A 15,410-nucleotide genomic window follows, 5' to 3' on the forward strand; every position below is an offset into this window, starting at 1 on the left:
AGTCAGTGCTTAGTAAGGAGCCGCGGCTAATCAGAGGTCTGGTCTTTAACCAGGCAGCTTGCAGTTCAGTTGTATATTTAGATGAGCCAACTTGGATTTAAATCTATCCTCAAATTCTCGTGATTGGCGCGATTCTGCCAGATTTTATTGCCACGTTTGATTCGTTCTGCTGTGTCTCTTGTTCACTTAGTTCTGTGCTGATTTAGCCGATTCAGCCGGCTACGCATTAATTTCAGATCAACTGCGTTCCTGTTGTCAACTCTCTAGCCTCGAACAAAACCCATCTTGATCCAAAATCTCTTCACAGATTTCGACCATCAAGGGTCCCCGGGACGTCCCGACTTGGACCCGTGTTTCTCCTTCTCTTTCAATCTCCCAGCTCGTTCATCGTGTAATCCGGCTTTTTTCCTTCGCTGCCGCTCGGCCGCCATCCCTTCGGCGCTTATCTTCACTCGCTTCTATCGCCTTACAGGCCCATCTGATACTAGACCCGCTACTATCAGACCCTCTAATACTAGACCCACGTTTTGCGTAATGTCACTAGACCCTCGTATATTACAATATGATCACGTGAATTTTGATTTGCTATCACGTGTGTAAACAAACATTGTTGTCGCGCGTCTGGTGTATTTTTGATATTGTCCTACAGGTGTTTAGGAGAGAAAACTTTCGAGTTTATATTTTTCAATATGGACGACAGATTGGATAGGCAGGCGAACGTGAGACGACAGAAACTGTTCGTGAGACCAGATCCCGTCGAAGAGGAAAGCAGCGCAGCATCGATTACGTCCATTACTACATCAATACCACTATCCTCATCATCGAATCCACTGGCATCAGATATTTCAAACAAAGAGAATTTGCCGCCTATTTCGAATGTATCGTCCACGCCAGTTTTGCACTCGTCTAAGGCATCTGCTAAATCGCGTCTGCCCCTGAAAGAGATTTATGTCTCCAGTCCCGAAACTCCAGAGAATGCATACCTGGAGTTCTCGATCGCAGAAGTGCGTATTTTGATCACTGGTTTCAACACAGGCTAATACTGATTTGTAGACCCACCTCGTCGATTCACCCTCTGTTATTAGGAAGCCGCTGCAGTCTTCGTCGAAATTAAACTCCAAACCGCTCTACCCATCTGTACCGCAAGCAAAAACAACTTCCTTCTCCGATTCAGACAAGCCGCCCATGCAACCGTTCTGGCCGAGCAGACCACGTCAAACAAAATCTTCATCCGTGTCGAAAATGATTCTCATGCGATAACATATTTTTGTACAATTTAAATTAATACAGAATACCATTCAGTTTTACATCTAGAAAATCAGAGTCACCCCGGGCCACTCCGGCTGCACTGCTGTGCTATCGTACTTCTCTCCAAGAGTCTCTCTCGTGCTCCAGTACTCATCATTAGGACACCAGTACTCGTCCCCAGTAACATTGTGTTTTGCCTTGACAAACCACCGCGGTTCATAGACTTGGCCTGTTGCGTCACGGGCTTTCTTTCGTGCTCTCTGTGCGTCTTCCAGCCTGCTTTTCTCGGTTGCTGCGAAATCATATCGACCGTCTTCCATCGCTCGTTGATCAGGTCTCAACCGCGTGTCTGTCGGCGGTAAATATGGCTTGAGTTTTTCAGGTAGCGCATTCAACGAAATCGCAAATGGGGTAAGGTTAAATGGCCGAGGTGGTCGCTCATGGTTCTGCCAGACCAAAAATGGTGGATTCGGGCTGCTGTTCAAAGACGCGGCAATCGTCTCAGTACCGTTGGCTCCACTGGCACTCTTTTTGCCATTTGCAACCGGCTTGTCCCCATCTCGACTCAGTTGTACCAGCACATCATTCACCTCGTTACTCTGGTACTTGCGGCCATATATCTTATCGTTCCACCGACCACCTACATTGTACTTTGGCTTACCTGCTGCATCGTAGACAGTTCCGTAAACCTCGTACGCACCGGACCCAAGCCATCCGCGCTGCTTGAATTTCAACTTGCAGACATCCTTGGTAGTATGGTTCTCAATCAGCATGTCTCCATAATTATCAACAACAGGAGAACCCGTGATAATTCCAACAACAGAGCTTGTAACTTTCTTCCATGTATACAAATCCTCCGCAGATCCATCCGATGGCCGGATGTGCAGAAACCATTTGCCTAATGGATTGATATCAAACGATCTTCCATTGAACTTACTCTTCACTGCACTTTCTCCATAGTACTGCCAGCGCGGAGACTCTGCTATGGCAGCGCCAATTGGTGGATGATGCGAGACTTGCTCTATGAGAAACCGGTAACCCTTGTCTGGTCGTGAATATTCGTACGTCTCGCCCAGTAAAGGGTTGAATGGCTTTGCGATCCGGTTTATTGTCGAGGAATATTCGGACGCAGCAAACGCAGCGATGTATACCATTCGCAAACAGGAGTCATCTTTCAATGAGGCCTCATCAATCAAATCTGTGTACTCCATATCCTCCGCGACCCGCTGCAACAAGCTTGTAGGCTCATTAAATGACACAGGTAAAGTCATTTTTGTCATATCTTTGCCAATCAAACTCTTTAGCGTGGCCCAAAGACTAACTTTGGGGCGTGTATCTTCGTCCGTTTGGAACCTAAATCGGGGAGGGTCGTCATAACCTCTAAAGGCCCCTGTCTTGATCATTGCTAGTTCAATTTGCTTTTGCGCAGGCGTAAGCGCTTCGTAATGTTCGCTCGCAGACTTATCGACTAAGGTTTCGACCTGCTCAAGCTGAACTGACTTCGCACTTGGCGTCCCTTCCTGCTGTTCCGATTCAATTGCGTCGAAAAATTCGTCATCATCTTCCTCGGACAGAACTGTCGCCAACTTCAATGCTTCGGATGTTTTCACTATTCCTGTTGGTGTCCGCGATTCACCCGGTGAGGCATATCCATTTTCATTGCTGCTAGTGCCACTGCTACCAAGAACTTCACGAAGAACTTTTCGAGCAAGCTTCTTTTCTTCGACAGCGTCATGTAAATGTTCGCCGATTTGATCATTCTCTTCGGCAAGCTTCTGCATATTATCTTCCCACACACGACGTAGCTCCGATTCTCGTTCTATTCGACGACGGAAATAAGTTTCGCGCTCTCGCCCTTCACGTGCTAGCTCTTCAAGAATATTTCTCAAACTCTGAATACTAGCATCATACAGATCCAATGCCTCAGCGATCTTTGGGAATTGCGACGCGAGCCCGCCACGCTCTTCCTTAATCGAAGTACTAATATCCGTCAAAGCTTTCAATTCTAATTCCATCGCGTGGGCTCGAATATTGATTTCTTTGTACGGTGGCTCTTCCAATGTCCGCTCCTGCGATGAATCATCATCGTCATCATCATCGTCATCATCGTCGTAGTCTTCATTTTCATTCACATTACCGTCATTAAAATGACCCTCGCTATAATTCACGCCCGGTAATGCGAATGGAGCACTGCGATCCGACCCAGAGCTCGCTCCAACAGTAGAAGTGTTAACCCTATGAGGGGCTGTCAAACGTTTCGAATCGTCAGTCATGATTGAAGTCATAATTGATTGAGCATCTGCAGATACGAGTTGTGATTTAGAAGGACTGTGACCCGTTAGTCGGTCTTGATCCTTTGCATATTGAATCGCCTGGGAAAGTGCCCAGACCCAGCGGTTGGCTTCTATAGGATGGTTCGCACGCAAATGATAGCGAACTGAACCTTTTCCAATGATTTCAAATCGATGTTTTTCAGAGGAATCTAGCTTTAAAGAAGCAATCTTCATATTGATTGATCCTCGACATGCAGTTCCAGTATCGTCTTGATGCTTGTAGTAAGATAGAATCCCATTCTCAAGAACAAACCATCGTAGTTTATATCCAGAAGTATAATTGGTCCACTTCTTTAAATAGCCTCTCATCTTCGGCGGCTCGTTCACAGATTGACTGGTAACCATGTTCATATTTTTTGTGGACGCCTTGAGCATACGCTTGATTGTATCGTCCTTAGCAATCTCGACCGGAAGTTTCCCCTTGCGATCTCGACGGAATGGATCACCGCCATGATCAAGAATAAATTGGACCATCTTAATATTTTTCATCCGAACTGCGTCGTGGAGAACCGTAGATCCGGTGTCGGGATCTTGGCCATTGATATCCAGCAAAGCAGCAGCTCTGGGATTATACAAGAGCTCTTCCAGCTTGACGGTGTCATTGCGCTCGAAACATGATTTCATTTCAGAAGCCGCTTTCTCAACAAACTGGGCCCGTGAGACCTGCATGGCTTGAGCAATCTCAAGCGACCGACAAAGCTCGACAGGCTGTTGACCAGCTCGGTTGGTGATTGTATCGTTAATCGTCGGTATACTGAGAAGGTAAGATACTACGTCTTCTCGGCCGAGATAGGCAGCAAGATGGAGAGGCGTATTGCCATCGGAATCTGTCGAATTGACATCAATCAGAGGACATTTCATGTCGAGAATGACCTGAATAGTCGAGAGACTGGCGACTTGCACAGCGAGATGAAGGAGATGGATGACATCAGAGGGAGCAGCAGAAGGCCTCGAAGAGTCCTGCTGATTGATAAGCTGCTTAATGTAGTCAACATCGTTCTTACGAAGCGCTTCCAAGGTTCTATATGTGCGAATCGAATCATCAAGGTTACCTGGATAGTATTAGACTGATTATTGCTTGTGTTCGAGAGCAGTGAAGATGTGATAGAAATTGATTATTACCTTTTGATATACCGAGAGACTCGCGGATCCGACGACTTGAAGCAGAGGAGGTACTCATACTTGTAGGTGTCCGAGAAGGCCTGTAATGATAAGAGTCAGCTCACCGAAAGAATTAGAGGCAAAATTTCATTCCAAAATAAAATTGGAGGTGTGATCGATTTGCCGTATCTGCCTTGTTGGGGCAAGTCAGGCTGGGCCTGATCAACGTGCGATAACATGCTGTATAATATTTGCAGAGCATTATCAAGCTCAGATCCAGTCATTTGTAACAATCTTTTCTCACTCATTAAAAAAAATAAGAGGACAATACGTACTTTGCGGGTAAAGAGTCGAGATTGCTCATGACAGGATACTGATAGTACAGCTACGTCGTCGGCTTACAAGCTGTCTCTTACGGTTCGGATGATTCTGAAGTTGTATTTCCTAGGCCAGACACGCAGCAAAAAACAGCCGTACAAGGACGGAAGGGAAAAAAGAAAACGACAACAAAAACTGAGACTACCGGGGAATTGACCGACATAAGCGGGTAAGTAGAACGAAGGAAGATCCTTTACCAGTTCCCGAGGCGACGTCAGAATTTCCTGCGTTTCGCAACTGCGGCGGAGTCGGCTCTGTAAGGTTGGACAGTGGAGAGCCCAAAGTTAAACGAAATTCCTCGCTCTAACGAACAAAGAATATTTATAACTAATCAGTTTGGATAATAGGTTTTTCTTGAGATGGATCTTTGATTTTTACACAAAATAGAATAAAGCAGAACGATAGCCTAACTGGGTCCTACATAATATTGTCAAGTGTAAACTGCGTATTCATGAGAAACAGTATCATCAGAAACAGTAAATCACGGTTGTCTCTTTGTTCGCTCGACTTTCAAGGTATACTACAAGTCTTCTCATGGAGACTGGCAGAATCATGCTCGGTTACATCATTAGCCTCTTAACCTGTCTTTCCGTCGCTTCCGGGCCGTCTTGTCTTCGAGACCCGTCTCTCGCCGCACTCACTTTCATGCTAGTTCCAGTGTTGAAAGACTGGACCATCGTTTTATAACTGACCAGGAGTTCTATTCGCATTAGCCTATAGTAAAACAAGCTTCATCGGAGCACACGTTCAAAATTAGCGCGCGCATCTTTCGATAACACTACGTCCGTCGCTCGATGACCGGACCCTCTTCCTCGATTCGGTCCATCAACTCACTAGCCACCTGTGTATAGTTAGTTATCTCAATATTCTACGGACGCTCTGGAAACTCACCTTGAAATTCTCCTCTCGGGAGAGATTGCGAAGTAATAGGCACTCCTTACGCTTCCGTAACAGCTCTCGCAACGATGAAATAAGATATCCGCTAATGAGCTCAACGGACCATGCGTCCGGAATGGTCTGCAAAACAAACTGCAAATCGAGAAGATTGCCCCATCCTTCCAGTAACCTTTTGGTACATTTTATTCTATCTTCAGACGACTTGAGTTTTAGAAACTCAAGCAGTAATAGCTTAAATAATTCCCCCTGTTGCTCTGAACTGACCATGGTCTCATCTCCAACAGCCAAATCATCTGTGTGAATAACGTGGCCTCCATGCAAACAATATGCAAAAGCGGTATCATAATCTGCTAACGAATGACACAATATCGGCAATGCTGAATGATGCATCTTTAACTTGCCGTACAAAATTACCATCTCTGTAATCATAAAGTTTTCGTACGGTCGAATTCGTCGTAACACTTCTTGAGTATCATATTTAACTTCGCTCTGTAAAATATGTAGAAATTTTAATCTCATCGTCACGGCTTCTTTATTCGTGCTGCTCGCCATCTTGCCTTCTAAAAACAAAGTATATGCTGCTTTGGGCGGAATTAATGCACGGTACTCCTCGTAGCTTTGTATGATTTCCTGTCTAGCTGCTTCGTCTGTCTCAACAAGGTCAATCACATCGCTGGTATAAAGTAATACCAGCTCATTAGCATATTGGATATTCTAAAAACCTTTAGTACCGATATCAATTCAATCCACTAAGCCCAAATTCTTACCCTCTGCACAAAAACAACGTCCTCTAAATACAACCTCCATGCTTCTCCTCCGATCTTGCGGACTTCGTCTTTCAGCTTATCAGCCGAAATTTTAACTTTCCGTCGTTCATCAATAAAAACTTGGACGCCGAGCTCCGGGTTCAGTCGCATGAGCCATAATCCATATTCCCATAAAATGTTTTCATCTTTACATCTCAATAAATACTCCGCCATCTTATGTTCTCCGTCTGTGAATTCAGTATCTTCCCATTCCTTTGTGATCATTTTCCTCCAGGTAGAACAAACTTCTGCAGTCATCCTTCGACTCTGATATAATCTTGAAAGAGCAAAATATTTCTTATGGCTTTCCAACAACTTAACTGATTCAGGAAATGACTGATCGTCTACTGATGAATCAGTGAAATTATATATTTCCTCCTTCGTCGTCATCGGCGTATTCAGTAACACTCGCAAATACGCAATTTCCACGGAGTGAAATACATCCTTAGCATCCATAACACTCTCAAATCCCTTCTTCTCTAGCCATCCGGCCAAATAATGTTTCACTACCATCAATGCTTCCAGCGGTATCACCTCTTCTGGAGGATGCAATACTTCTTTGACACCGGCATAGATCCAAGGAATGCCCTTAACGTCGTCCTTATTAAACAACGAGATAACAATTCGAGGGTCGAAATCGCTGTCATTCCAATAATGCTCCGCTTCCACGTATTTTCCTTCATCAAAATAGTGAAGACTGAGCTTCTGTCTTACGTAAGTTCGTTGATAAAATGCTCGCTCGTTCGGCTCTTCTCTATCTTGCTCCAAGGTTTCTAATATTTCATCTATTTGACTCCTCGCAAACATTTGATCAATGTGCAATAGCTGCGGTGTTGGAATCAAGCACTGGACACCCAGCTCAGCCGAATAAACAAACAAAGAGGAGGGAACAGTCGAGAGTCGTGTTGCGATTCGTCGTTCTTCTTCTTTTCTAGGCGAGTCAACGTCAAATAAAGGAACTAAAGTAAATTTTGCAGCCAACAACGGAAAAGGCATCGAATATGTAGAGGAAACTGTGGACAAATTTGGCGGTGAATCGAATTTGATTGTCTGAATTGATTCCTGTGAAATCAATGAGTGGAGTTGGAGTTCGTTACCAATCACAGCAGCACAATACGGATATTCGACAGCAACTACAGAAGGATATCCCGTCCAAGCTATCGTACCTCTCGAGACGTCGCCATCTAAATTGACGACTAACCCAACAGCAGGTTCGTCCGGAGCAGAACCGCTAGTGACAAAGAACTCCTCCGCAGTCACTGAAGCCACATGAGGTTGTAATTTCACGCTTGCATCGGGATTATTGCATACTGGGAATAACGGAATTCGCTGGACGCTGTTTAGATCAACAAGTGCATATAAATTCTCATTTGCGACAAGAGCCAAAGATGAACGCTGTACTCCAACCAATGCAGAAGCATAGTCGATATCCTATACATATTAGAAAAAAATTAAATAATTAACATATGGGTCTAAAAGCAAATATACCTTCACCAGCTTTAGCTCCGTGACGTTGTCACGAATAATGCGGATCAATTTCTTGGTAAACACGGTGATCCAAACCTCATCTTTCCCATCAACAGGTATCCGATCAAGATCCAGACTCATGGAATTCACTTCTCGGACACGTCCAATAGCTGCCGGAGAAAATTCTGGTAATGTGAAAAAAGTAATCGTACCATGCGAAAGCACTAGAGCGTGCGAGATTGTAGGAAGGAGAAGGATACTGGTGATTGCGTGTGGTCGCGACGGATGGATCACCTGCCGGGATGCAAACATATAACTCGGTGTATTCTAATCTGTCAGTCATGTCGATTTATCAATTAGTCATTTCGCTCTTACCACTGTGGGATCCTGAAAGTAATGCAGGATTTCACCTGTCGACGTCCCAAGATATAAACTGGAGTCTAGCCAACTATTAGCTCCAAAAACGATTCCTCCTTAGCGTCCCCATAAAAATAATACTTACGCCATGCTTCAACACAGGTAATCTCAACTGGCTTGTCCTGGTCTTCCGATAATGTTAAGACATCTGTCAATAGAGGTTGCAAAATGTAAGGAGCCAGCGGTGGATCTTCAGTTTTATTCGACATGGCATTCTATAAATTCGCTATACAACAATTATGAGATAATAGAATAAAAAGAAATAAACCACAAATTAAGGTCTGGTTTCCTGATTCGTTCTCAAATTGTTATATCGATTCCCTTGCGATGTACATCTGTTGACGGCATTAACCGCACAAGTATCGTAATCAGTAATGAATGACGCTTGTAGCCACACCCTGCCGTCTTAGATCGACAGGTTTCGTGGATCTAAGGAAAATGGGTGATGAGCCGAATCTCCACCTTGAATATGGTAAAAGTCTTCTATAAGAAGCACAATTTCTGTCAAAACTGATGAATGAAAAGATATTGATATTGAATTAAGTCATTATCATCGCAACTGGCGCTTACTATCTAATCAGGGGTCGAATCTGGCAAGCAACAGTCTTTGGACTTTGTCAATACACACTTTCCTCAAATATTAAAATGCTAGATTTAAAATAATATATATATATATATATATGTATTGAGATTTATATTGATTTATGTACAATTGTCCTCAAAGACCAAGATAACTGTGTAGCATTGTGAAGATTGCGAGATAAACGCCTAGTGTTCGAGAAGGATGAATATGTTTAGAGGCAGAGAAACACAATGAGAGAGAGCAGAATGAAATATTTCGTAAAAGAGGTGAAGTGTGTATTTACTCCTAAAGTATTGACCACTCATGCTAAGTAGTATTCTTCGAATTTTATTAATTCAACAGAACTGTGAAAAAGCTATGAAGAATCTTCAACAAAATAGCCCTTATTTGATTTTTGTAAAGAATTATGTTCTTCCCGAGTCAGCTTGCGGTCGACAACAGCAACTTCAACAAGTTCTTTGACTCTCATCAAATGTCCAGCAATCTGCGGATTTATGTCATGATACATTATGCTCCCTCGGTATCCAAGACCCAGAGCTTGAAGAGAACCGTTAATTTTCCTCGGAAGTCCGATGCCCGATCGAATTTGTGTGATTTTGAAGGCACCCATATTAGATCTTATACGCGCACTCTCTCCTAAATATATCGGATCTCGTAAAGTTCCAATTGGAAAACAGTTCTTGGGAAAATCTTGACATAGTATTAGTAAAAGTCTAAAACATACTAAATTCACACAAATTAGCACACGAACCTAAACGACTGGTTATATATCCAGCTGCTGCCTTCGATGACTATTTAGAAGTTCATATGTAATCAAAAAGAAAAGGATAGTGATAAACAATTTTCGATATTTTCCGACATGTTCAATTTGTGGGCGATATAATCCATAACTGCAACGCCGTGATTCAGTTAAGTAGATGTCATAGGACATGATTACAATGGTAGTAGATATTAAAACAACGACATCTGTTCTAATACTAAGATTAAAATATTTTTATTTTAGTGTCTATCTGCCAGTCTATCGTATAATGTTCTCAAATCGAAGTGCATTGTAGTGCGGCCTCGAAAATACATGCAACATGCATACATCTAGTTTTAGAGATAAAAACAATCTGTGAAGCTAGATAGCAAAAAATTTGGCTCGAATGATCTTGTTCGTAGAAAACTCTCTCATAGGTGAAAAAGTAATTGTTTCAGAAAATATTGCATTATATTCTGATTGCAGGGACTTAGAGCTTCTCTCCAATTTTTATACGTATAATGACTCCAGCAATGGTGCTTAGATTAAGCAGAAGGTATTGTTCGGTTCAGAAACTGCAGAAATTATTAAGCAACCGTGTCTGGGGACATACTTTACAGGTGATCATCGTGCGGCTTCTTAAAATACCTCGTAGGAAGAAATTTAATATAAACTCTCCTGCATTCGAATTAGATCCTTTAAGCAAGGTTTCTCGCTACCTCATAACAAGGAATTTTATCACTACTCCAGTATTTAGGATCGAAAAATTATTCGTCCTGATTTAGGAATATTTTTATTGCCGAGTGCCTGGTAGTATACTACATATAGTACACACTATGAAACCGCCATATCAGAGGAGCTTGTTGAATTAGATTTAATTCAAGAAACTGATCAAGATGGTACGGCAATTAGCTTCTCCGGTCAAGACTCAGTCTTTGCCGAGTCGCCAGATCAAGTCGTTTGACCAAAAGTGGACGAAAGCCAACCCATATCGAATCTATAAATGGGAAGATCAAGTCGACAATCATTTTGAAGCTGAATTGTGTATGTACGACAAAGCTTACGGAAACTTGTAAAAACCGGTAATTAATGAACATAGTTGCTGAAGGAATTTCGTTTCTGGAGACATCTATGTCATCCATGTTTCCGATGTGTATTGTCCCTACTTCTGCGCAGCTAAGCATGCTGTTCACTTTCGCATCTCATCCAGACTTTACACGGCCAAGACAATCATCAAGGAAACGGAAACTAAACGGATCAAATTTTGAACTGGCCGAACTACAGCCGACTCACTTAATGAAGAAATTATTCAGTAATATGTCTGTTGCGGAAGATTCTATTCGTGCGCTACGTCGAGTTCTTGAAATGGATTTGAGCATCGAAGATTTGGGTATGCACGAGGCTTTTCATACTCGATTGTTCAAAGAGGGCAAAGATCTACAAGAGCGTGGACTTCGGCTCCGCAAAAAAACAAGAGTTTTATATCAGGAAGCAATTATTCCAGATGGAGATGCTTCTAGCGATATATTCGAATCTCCAGTACACACACCACGGACACGAGCGACTGAATCCGATAAATTCAACAACATTAACGATCTGGTTAAACCCAGAAATTTACAATTACTCTGGGAAGCATGCGACAAAGATATAGTAAGGTTGTTTGGCTGGGGATTCAGATGTTCGTCCGCCTATTCTGTTACTGGGATTGACGTTGAGGATCCAAGTTATCAGACTTCAATTTCTGCAAGATGGCCGGTTTATTCTAATTTGCTGTCAATATTGATTGAGATTTTTGAACGTGATTGGACTGAAACTTTACGGGCAATTCATTTGTATGGTAAGCAGGGTCTAGTTTTCATATAACTGTAATTGACAATTGAAGATGATTGGGAGGATACTTTGATGGACTGCTTATTCTATCAGTGTTTACGCCAGGATACCATTGATGAATCAGGCATTTTATGGCAAAGAGCTATTGCAGCTGTATTTTCACGAGAAGTTGAACACGAAACCTGTCCGTTTGAACCTATATTTGACGAAGAGGTTGAAAACCTCGTCCAAATACCGGTCCATGAATTTGGAGAATATGCTTTGTTTTTAGATCAGTCGGAAGATATTTATGGAGACATGGAAGCCGTTAATTTGCGGAAACGCTTTCTTGCATTGGTAGGTTGTATATTTAGAAGCGTTATCGTCGAGGTCTAATCCTTCCAGGTATATGATGTATTTCAAACTATGACGAATCCCATTGAAAGCTCATCGTTAATCAGCGAGATTTGTTCTTATATTAGCAATTTACCATTACGCATTTTCTTGACTTTCCTTAATGCTCCACCTTTAAAGCGTTCTGATGTTGCTCTTTTTTCGACTACGCTATATCAAAAACTATTGGAAGAGTACAGCAATGCGCCGAAATTATCATGTGATTGGATATATAGCTACAGTAAAGCGGAGGTAGCCATGGCCACATTTTTGAAGCTCACGCCTGTTTCGAACAGCGAAATGCAACCAAGAACTATTGGTGAACGGGCTTTGAGGATTGGACTGGTGTTGGAGCGACTACTGCAGCTGCTAATTGAAGTTCAGAATCGGGAGATCTTTACAGACGAAGCAGACTATAGTAGCTCGGGCAATCTTGGATTTGTAAATACTGGGAACGACATGGAGAAAGGAGGAGACGAAGCCAGTACTTCCGTCCGTACTACTAAACAAGCCAAAAGAGGTAACCTAATTGTGGCATGCGAACAGGGTATTGCAAGTCGATCTGAAATTTTTCGACAGGCGCTGGGGCAAAATCGCAAACGTAAAGATGATTCTAGATGGAATCGTCTGACAAAGATGGTACTTCAGTCAGAATCTCGATTACGCTTAATTATCAATGCTATGTGATGTTCAATTATTATATTTCTGATTAAGTTTATGTTTCTCAACTTTTCATTACATATCCGGATTAGGCAAGAGAACAACAATGCGACGTGTAAAGGGACCCTTGTCCAGCACGCGAGCCCTTAATCCAGGCAACTTCAACATAACCTTCTTTCCTTCTATTTTATCGACAAAAATATTTTGCTTTTGTAACTTTTTCGTTAAGATGGCTTCTGACACTGTTTCCGATAGCTGGAACCAGGCTCATCGTCGGACTGCTTCTCACCAGACTAACACGAGCAATTTATCTGCATACTCCTACCGAACTTCGCGTCCTGGATCGATAGGTAGCAGTATTGACAATGCATCTTTGGTGGGTGCACCTTCTTTAACTTCTAAATCTGCTTTATTTGGAAATCAACAGCCGATCAAGATAGAATATTTCAAACATGATGGTCCAAGATCAATCTCTTCTCCGGAAAAGTCGGACTTCTGCATTAACATATATCCGAGCGACTTAAAGACCAGAGGGTTACGAAATGAGGCCATCGAAGTGATCAATGAAAGTCGATCTAGCCGTGATGTTAGCAGATCGCCATCTTTCAGAGAATCGTTAGGGCAGTCTAGTCGTCGATCTTCCACAGATTCCAAGTCCGAAATCAACCCTGAATTAGTACAAACCATCAGGGATATTGTTAGATCGGATCTTGAAAATTATCGATCAGAAAATGTCAAAGACAAACAATCGATAGATTCAGAGAGGTCTCTCGCCTCTGACAGCGGACGAACCAAATCTTCTCAAAGCTCTGCCCCTCCTCGTTCTCTTCCAAGCCTAGAGAACTTGCCAGCACACCACGCAGTGCGTTCCCAACGCTCTAAAATTGTGAACGACTCAGCTCAAATGAGTCTGAGAGATCTGCTTCGCTTAAGATCGAACGATTCTTTAAACCATTCGGTCAGTCAAAATATGTCATCATATCCAATTCTGCAGTCCCAAAACCGTTCGATTTCAAGCCCTGTTGTTCCTGAAGGGGAGTTCCATCAAGAAGCCGATAAGATAACGACGGTTAGGCTGAGCTCATTGGAAAATTTGCTACCGGCCAGCTCTAATCGCCCCAGATCTGCACAAGACGCGATTTCTTTTTACACGGCTATGGAGAGTCCTAGTTGCGCATCTGACTACACTTCGGAAGTTCTTGATGAAATTAACCCGCAAGGGGAAGAATTCGATCGCCTGTATCGGCAGAACCAACTTCACTGCGAGCCAGCACCTCAGCTTGATCTGCCCTATCTTCATAGACCTCATAGCTCTGAAAGTGGAGAAAGTGATCGTTATTTCGGTCTAGGGAGATGGATTTACGGCTCCGGCGCCGAAAACGAAACCGAGTCTTCTCCTATATCTATGAGGCAAACTGGGGCGGACCAGACATTAGTGAAGCAAAGCCATCGCACTCAAAGGAGAGATTTACAAGATGCAATTTCTGCTGAATATGCGGTAATATTGCTAGAGCGAGTAAGATTGTCTCAGTGCTGTTCGGTCTAAGATACTAATTTGCAGATTTTGGAAAATGAAGATCATCGTATGAAGCGAGACGGAGATCTACTCAATGGAGTGACAAATTTGGTAGGCTTGATCAATGACAATCATCGTCAAATCATACATCTTCAAGACGAGATAATGGTCAAAGATCAGCAGCAAAGAGTTAGGAGAGAACGCACGAAGGATTATCGCAGAAGAGAATTAAGCGCGAACCAAGGTCCTGTCCTTGATATGCAATCTGCTACGCCATCGAGAAAGAATACATTTGATCGTTTACTGGACAAGCTTAAACTAAAGTCGGGATTAGAGTACCAGACTATTGAAAACGTGTAAGTCAGAAATATTTGATTTCATTCATTTTCGATTTAACAATTAGTCTCCTGCAAATATTAAATAGACTAGATGATTTGGAAAGCCAAGGTATCGAGTTTTCAGCACCGTACAGCTCCAGATCAACGAAATCTCATTCAGGATTGGATAAACGTAGAGAAAAATCGAAATATATTCCGGAAGAATTCGAAAAGTACGAAACATACACTGAGCCATCATTGTATACTTCCACTGTGAATATGTCCGATATCTCGGTCTTAGACTCGACCAAAAAAAGGCATCGTGGATACGCAAGACTGGAGAGCGAGAATCAATCATTGAAAGGCAAACGAAAGGAATATAGTCAAGCTCTTAATCAAGCACGGCACTCATTTGACTTACTGAATTTTGAAAACTCAGGCCAGGATGTGAATAAAGCTTATGAAAGTCGAAGTCGGAAGAGAGAGCAAGACAAGCATATAGAAGTTCCGAAATTGCGCTTGTTCACGCCGTCAGAGCGAGAGGCCAGTATCCTAGGTGATGGATATCCTAGCTATCCTGATCTTTCTTCGCCTGCATCCTCCACGTATCAGCAACAGATGGTATTAGAGCGCGACAGAAGTCGATCGGAAACCAAAGGAAGTAGGTAAAGCTCTAATATCAAACATGCAAGACTAACATATTTTAGAGCAGCTTAAATCGATATTTAATAGAAAGTGAGCACATA

The 15,410-nt window shown here is 42.7% G+C and overlaps 5 protein-coding genes across 5 annotated transcripts; 2 read left to right on the forward strand and 3 right to left on the reverse strand.

Annotated features, from left to right (window-relative positions):
• Positions 1-1,175: 1,175 nt before the first annotated feature.
• Positions 1,176-5,442, reverse strand: V1516DRAFT_115410 (Oxysterol-binding protein-domain-containing protein). Its single transcript, XM_066918601.1, has 3 exons — positions 5,018-5,442; positions 4,704-4,783; positions 1,176-4,633 (listed from the first exon to the last, which is right to left on the reverse strand). Exons 1-3 carry the CDS (start codon positions 5,044-5,046, stop codon positions 1,311-1,313), a joined length of 3,432 nt encoding a protein of 1,143 aa, XP_066774953.1. The 5' UTR covers positions 5,047-5,442; the 3' UTR covers positions 1,176-1,310.
• Positions 5,443-5,948: 506 nt separating this feature from the next.
• V1516DRAFT_699092 (uncharacterized protein) lies at positions 5,949-9,187 on the reverse strand (the record flags this gene model as incomplete). The annotated part of the gene is made up of 5 exons (XM_066924110.1): positions 8,733-9,187; positions 8,606-8,670; positions 8,252-8,557; positions 6,725-8,194; positions 5,949-6,671 (listed from the first exon to the last, which is right to left on the reverse strand). Coding segments are annotated over exons 1-5 (2,688 nt in total), but the record flags the coding sequence as incomplete, so codon positions are not given.
• On the reverse strand, positions 9,151-10,059 carry V1516DRAFT_681799 (mitochondrial 54S ribosomal protein uL30m). The gene has a single exon (XM_066923293.1). The coding sequence runs from the start codon at positions 9,838-9,840 to the stop codon at positions 9,586-9,588; it is 255 nt and encodes an 84-aa protein (XP_066774955.1). The 5' UTR covers positions 9,841-10,059; the 3' UTR covers positions 9,151-9,585.
• An 806-nt stretch (positions 10,060-10,865) lies between these two features.
• On the forward strand, positions 10,866-12,858 carry V1516DRAFT_699094 (uncharacterized protein; the record flags this gene model as incomplete). The annotated part of the gene is made up of 4 exons (XM_066924111.1): positions 10,866-11,013; positions 11,069-11,806; positions 11,852-12,135; positions 12,184-12,858. The coding sequence occupies 4 exons, from the start codon at positions 10,866-10,868 to the stop codon at positions 12,856-12,858; spliced, it is 1,845 nt and encodes a 614-aa protein (XP_066774956.1).
• A 202-nt stretch (positions 12,859-13,060) lies between these two features.
• Positions 13,061-15,403, forward strand: V1516DRAFT_666668 (uncharacterized protein; the record flags this gene model as incomplete). The annotated part of the gene is made up of 4 exons (XM_066920762.1): positions 13,061-14,347; positions 14,393-14,703; positions 14,772-15,325; positions 15,372-15,403. 4 exons carry the CDS (start codon positions 13,061-13,063, stop codon positions 15,401-15,403), a joined length of 2,184 nt encoding a protein of 727 aa, XP_066774957.1.
• Positions 15,404-15,410: the final 7 nt, after the last annotated feature.

Source organism: Lipomyces oligophaga, assembly GCF_038497815.1.
Source record: "Lipomyces oligophaga strain CBS 7107 unplaced genomic scaffold V1516scaffold_10, whole genome shotgun sequence".
Taxonomy (NCBI): Eukaryota; Fungi; Ascomycota; class Lipomycetes; order Lipomycetales; family Lipomycetaceae; genus Lipomyces; species [Lipomyces] oligophaga.

Bases quoted from the DNA above. Each gene is read 5' to 3' on its own strand.
- V1516DRAFT_115410 (XM_066918601.1), bottom strand. From the start codon at position 5,046: ATGAGCAATCTCGACTCTTTACCCGCAAA. The intron at 4,784-5,017 runs GTACGTATTGTC...TTATCATTACAG, and splicing joins CTCGACTCTTTACCCGCAAA to GCCTTCTCGGACACCTACAA. The intron at 4,634-4,703 runs GTAATAATCAAT...AATACTATCCAG, and splicing joins GTCTCTCGGTATATCAAAAG to GTAACCTTGATGATTCGATT.
- V1516DRAFT_681799 (XM_066923293.1), bottom strand. From the start codon at position 9,840: ATGGGTGCCTTCAAAATCACACAAATTCGATCGGGCATCGGACTTCCG.